The 5,867-nt window shown below is 45.5% G+C and overlaps 1 protein-coding gene across 2 annotated transcripts in view; it reads right to left on the reverse strand.

The window, feature by feature from the left end:
* The window catches only part of socs7 (suppressor of cytokine signaling 7), a 33,109-nt gene extending 27,517 nt beyond the window's left edge, over positions 1-5,592 (reverse strand). For both annotated transcript variants that reach the window (XM_010796200.1, XM_010796201.1), the window contains exons 1-2: positions 3,775-5,592; positions 2,386-2,465 (exon numbers count right to left, since the gene is read on the reverse strand). In XM_010796200.1, coding sequence (XP_010794502.1) covers positions 2,386-2,465; positions 3,775-5,270 — 1,576 coding nt within the window. In that variant the 5' untranslated portion in view covers positions 5,271-5,592. The remainder of the gene's footprint in view (positions 1-2,385; positions 2,466-3,774) is intronic.
* Between the last annotated feature and the right edge of the window lie 275 nt (positions 5,593-5,867).

Consider the following 5,867-nt stretch of genomic DNA (forward strand, 5'->3'; position numbering starts at 1 on the left):
GCAACATGTACCTGAGGAGGATGCACCCACCAATGCACTACAAAAACTCTAAATCTTGCCCAGTATATGTGTCTAATATCTAGTCAGAATATGTCTTCACACCAAATATAAGACATAATAACTTCAGGAGTAACGCTGCAGTGAGATATCAGGTCTTGTTTTTAGACAATGCATCATCTTGTTAAGTCAAAACATCTTATTTTGAGTTGTATCTCAGATGAAACAACTTACATATTTATTAGAAAATCACCAACGAACATCAGAAAACAGAACACATCTCCTGATTCTGGTCAAATATAGTTCAAAATGAGTTCTCCAGCTAATTACAAGATCTGATTTATCTATATCCTGTCTTATTTCAAGAAATCTGACCAAGCAAACTTTCACTTTTTCTATTGGCCGATTTTTTTACTTATTTAAAGTGAAAACGGCTTGTTTTCAATATTGTTGAACTTGTTTTTGAAGCAGTATTTTTTCCAGTGAGTCTGGCAAAGTTCCTGGCCTACAATGTATCTTGGAGAACACTTAATTTTACTTTATTGTTTCCCATTTAGAGACTTGTTCCAGAACAGAGTTGCTCAGGGACACTTTGAAGCAGAGATAATGCACATATTTCTGGTTTCTAGCTGCAAAAATGTGAAATTAAAGACTAAAACAGTTTCAAAAAGGTCCTGATTAATTAGCAAACTGTGCCTCGCTGTTATTGGTCAGTTCATACGATAAATTGTTTATCATAAGGTCTAATTTTTATATTTCTTAAACAGTTAAATGTGCAAATTCAAAGCATATAAAGACACCTTTGATAACGTTAAGCTAGCAGGTTCTGCTTCTTCCAGTCTCTTTTTATGCTACGCATTTCTAAAACTCAATGTTCTCATGTAACTCCAGGTAAGACTCAGATGTTTCAGTGTGTGTCATTTGACCTTTTGTGTGTGTGTATTCAGTGTGTGTCATTTGACCTTTTGTGTGACCTAGTGTGTGTATTCAGTGTGTGACATTTTGCAGACAAGCAACAATAAAGACACATCACAAGAGCTGAATTACCGTCGCTGTACTAAAGTCCAAACATATTGATCTCAGCTTTAAAACCTTCATCTGTAATTACCGATCAACGTAAAATATTACGACGGTATGGATTAAGTTACTCCTAATTCAACGATTTCTCATGAATCCTGTATTAAAGGGCATGTTGGCTTTGCTGTGTTCGTCCCCGTCTTTGTGAAGAGGACAAACAAATCTTATATATTCAAATCTTAGCAATAGACGACTGCCAGTGAAAGACCAAATGTACCTGAGTTTCTTATAAAGGAGGATGCTCCAGCCAAAGTCTGGCAACACAAAAGGAAAGTTTTGCACACCACTCTCTTTGGAATATAAGCAGCTTTTCTAGGGGTTTGTTTGTTTTTGTGTCCTTTTTTTCTGCAATGCTAGCTGTTTTCCATTTGTGTGTTAACAATACATGTCTCTTCTGTGAACGTTTGAGAGCAATGAAAGAAAAGAAAGTCAAATTCCTTGCATGTGTACTTTACAATCAAAGGTTTTCTAACTCTGATGAATCAACAGTGAAAGTGTCTGCAGACCTTTCACTTATGTATTTATTTAAGTTGTTGCTATGCTTATTTGTACGTTCTCTTAGCATGTCACTGTCATGCATCAATACACCACAGCACATTTTATCACATGTGTTCAATGACTGACTATTTCCGTGTGAGAGCAAGGCTAAACGATGGTTATGTTGTTTTTGTTTTGCAGAGACTTTGGGGTGGAGCTCTGTGTCCGGCGTCACCCTTTAACTATAAGTGTTTTTTATTTATGTTTCTTGATTTTTGCAATGCTTATTTTTACTTTTCTCTTACCATGTTACTGTCATGCATCCATTACACCAACGCCAATGTTCTCGTATGCGTTAACCAACATAGCAACACATGCCTATTTCTGTGTTAGTACATTAACAGCAATGCAAACATATCAACATCCTTGTATGTGTTACTTGGCCTATTAGCACTGTCAACCCAAATAAGTTACCGTAACTAGAACAAATAAGATATTTAAGTCGATGTTTTCAAAGCTTAAATATCTTGACTACAGAAGCATGCACTAATGAACAAATATATAGGTAAATGGATACTAAGTGGTGCTTACTTAATCTGCAAAATAGCCTATTAAGTTGATTAAAATGGATAAGTGAAATGAATTTAAAAGTAAGAAAATGTCATATTAACTTAGAATAGTGAAGTTTACATCGACAGCAATTCTGTTTCTTGTTCTTTTACAGTAAGCATCACTCGGGGTTTGAGGGGGTTTGGAGTGCCCTGTGTCTGGAGAGTTTCATCCCAGGTTTGAAAGCGTGTTTGAGGGTAGAGTAACAACCGAAGCAGCCCTTACCGGTGAAAGCAGAGAGGGAGGCAGAGAGGGAGGCGGGGGAGAAGGCACTGTGGGCCCGGGTCAGTCTGGGCTGGCTGTGGCTGCAGGACACACATCAAAACATGCAGAAGAAGAATAAGAGTTAGTGCAGAAAAGAAGAAGAAGAAGAAGAAGAAGAAGAAGAAGAAGTGTCAGTTGCAGCAAAGGATCAGAAAATGAGTTTTTACAGTATGCGTGCAATTCTGGGTCCTGCAGCTTTTTTTTTAACTTTTTCTGTTTGATGCTCTCAGCTCTGGCAGTCAGGACTTCTGAAGCTATATTTTTTTAATCATAGCCTTCTTTCAGTGTGCAGCTGTGAATACTGACTAAGCAGTGAAGAGGACAGAGGGTGACAAGCCACAAAGGTTGGGGGAAATCTCTGATTCTAATAACATGCAGCACTTTACCAAAAAGAAGTTGTAGGGTCTCTGAGAGAAGACAGATAGTTAAAGGTAGTTAATGCAAGCCATTAGAAAGTCATGAGTGCCCCAGAGTTTGGAAAGAGATCAACATGTCGCTGTGGATAACTCCTGGTTCATAATGTTTTTCCTTTTCTTAAATATTGCATGCTTTTTCTGCAGATCTGTCTGTTTTTAGCAGGATATAACTTCCTCCTGGCATACAGTATGTCTTGGAAAACACTTTATTGTTTCCCATTTAGGGATTTGTTCCCAAGCAGAGTTGCTAAGGGACACTTTGGAGCAGAGATATTGCACATATTTCTGGTTTCTAGCTGCAAAAATGTTCTTTTCAGCCCTGATTTCTCCCCTGGAATGACTTGTGTCCTCCATGCATGATGGGTCTTCTTCTCACTGATAAATAACTATATTATATTGTAGGACTAATCTTGAGGGTCATGTCTTCCTGACCTATACAGTATATCTTCCTTTAACTTTATTGATTCCCATTTAGGGACTTTTTCCCATTCAAAAACCTAACTTACTCTCCCCTGATGCCTTGTGTGTCCTCCATGCATGCTGAGTCTGATCTCCTTCTGAGCTGCCAGTAGACACATCACCATATTATACTGTAGGACTAATCTTGAGGGTCATGTCTGCTCACTTGTCCACCAGACTCCCAGCAGAATTTGTACAGCCTGTCTGTCAGGTTTCTGCAGCACTTTCTCATGCATGTATCTTCCTGACCTACAGTATGCCTTCTCCCATTCAAAAACCTAAACCAAGCTAAGGGACACTTTGAAGTAAAAGTATTGTGCATATTTCTGGCTGCTAGCTCCAAAAATGCAGATTTTCGGCCCGCTTTCTCCCCTGGAAAGCCTTGTGTGTCACCCATGCATGCTGGGTCTGATGTTCTTCTCACTGACAGTATAGAAACATATTATACTGTAGGACTAAGGGTTAGTCTGCTCACCTGTCCGGCTCAGCTCCAGGGCTGCTCGCCATGTCCACCAGACTCCCAGCAGAGGATACTGAGTAGGTCACTGAGGGCCTTTTGTCCAGCAGGTGATTGGAGCCGCTGCAGCTTTTAGTCCGGAACAGTTTACTCAGGCGGATCTTTAACGAGCCCTTTTTGGACTTCCCTGGCACTTTGAGCATCTTTTCCCCCCCGGAGCCCCAGCCTGAGGTGGGAGTCCTGGGCGCGCTGGCACACCTCTCCGGCCTCCTCCTGGGGGTGGACACCTGGCTCAGGTTTGGACTTGTGCCCCAAGGTGAGTTCTGGACCGGTGTGGGTGTAGATAACGGTGTTGTGGCTGTAACCTGGGCTGCCACCTCTGAGTCCCCGGAGCTTACCTGCGAGATCCTCCTGGCTAACCCCCCGTGGAGGCTGCACACCTGAGAGCCGTGCAGGTGTGCAGCCGCCGCCTCGCTCCCCTCCACCTGCCGCCTCAACTCCGCCTGGAAGCTGCTGAGGGAGAAAGACCCCGACATTTTCTGAACTATTTCCCTCTTCCTGTTCAGTAGAAACTCTCTGCGTCCGATCTCATCGTCCGGATCCCCCTCCGTGCACTCGTCCATGTCAAGGCCGACATCCCCGCTCCCCAGCCCCTCCAGCACCAGCAGAGCATCGCTGGTTTCAGTGGGGTCGCCCCTGGGCTCCACTCCTCCTCCGGCCGGCCTGTGAGCTCCCTGACACGAACATTGCGGGAGCTCCCCGGCTTTGAGCAGCATCTTGGGCACCGCACCGACCCCCAGCTCCCCGAAACGTCGCGCCAGCTCGAACACGGCTCCCTCTCTGTCCCTGGAGGCGCACCCCCATTTAGAGTCAATCACGGTGAGAGGGTTGGATCTCTCCGACAACAAGGGCCACTCGGGCGTGGTAGTGATGAGTCGGTGCCGGCGGCAAAGCTCCGCAGCTCCCTGGTGCATCTCGCCCGGCGGATGCGCTCCCCATGTCCGGTCCATCAGGTCCTGCTGCTGCGCGTCCCCGGTGCTCCGGCTGTTGTTATTGACCGCCGGGCCTGCGCTCTGATCCAAACCCATAGCATCCCTTTGCTGATTCCGACGGTCTAATTCTAAAATCCCCTCTCCATTCCGCATTATATTGGAGAAGACGAGCAGCTGAGGCCTTAAACCGGGGCTGGGGGCGAAGTCAAAGCCCTGGGCCTCCATGGGGCTCTGCGGCGGAGCAGGCGCCGGGGCTCGGCTCTCCGTCCCCCCGGTGTCAGGTGCAGTCTCTCCGTGCGGCGGATGGCCTTTGTTGGGATGCTCAAGGCCCACCGTCGGGTCTCGGCTGATATCCAACCCCGGTTTGACTCCGCTGTGAGCCAGGACGTCCTTCCCCAGCCCCGCCACCGACACTCCTCCCGGCGGCAGATTCCCGTTTTCCGCGTCCAAGCGGTCATCCTCGGCCGCGGAAACCAGGCGCATCAACACGAAATCGGGCGACATATCTTGCGCGTTGTTCATAATTATTCCTCGGGATCGCGAAACGAGAATTATTCGGCGATCTGCTCTTTTCACATAGCTATAACCGCGGAGATCTCTTTCCTTATAATAAAGAAAGGGCCGAGCCGCCGCCGCTGCCTCCCATAAATAGGCGATGAGCGAAAATGCCAACAAACATATCAGGCGATCTTTTCATCGTCAGCTCCGCATCCATCTGACAGATCTCGGGGATGTGAGTGCAGATTTCTCCCAGCAGCAGGTTGGACCCCTGGGTCAGACATGCGGTGTGACTTGAGGAGAATAAAGACAGAAGAGACTCCGGTCAGTGACCACAGTCTGTGTTCCTCCAGGCCCCACCCGCTCCTCCTCCGCTCATAATACCGCTTTATGAGTGCCGATGATGGGAACTATAAATTAAGTCTGTGGCGTTTTAACACCTGATTCAGCCTCACATGTGCACAGCTGTTTTCATTCTGTAAAAAGGAGATTATTTTTGAAAAATAAATAAAAAATAATGTTGTCGTCTTTCAGTATTTCTAGATTATTCAGCCAGGGATCAACTTCCTGTTTCAGCGGTGCACATCTGGGTTATTCTGAACGATCTGCAATGTTTTCTCC

Source organism: Notothenia coriiceps, unplaced genomic scaffold (genome assembly GCF_000735185.1).
Source record: "Notothenia coriiceps isolate Sejong01 unplaced genomic scaffold, NC01 NC01_scaffold00037250, whole genome shotgun sequence".
NCBI lineage: Eukaryota > Metazoa > Chordata > Actinopteri > Perciformes > Nototheniidae > Notothenia > Notothenia coriiceps.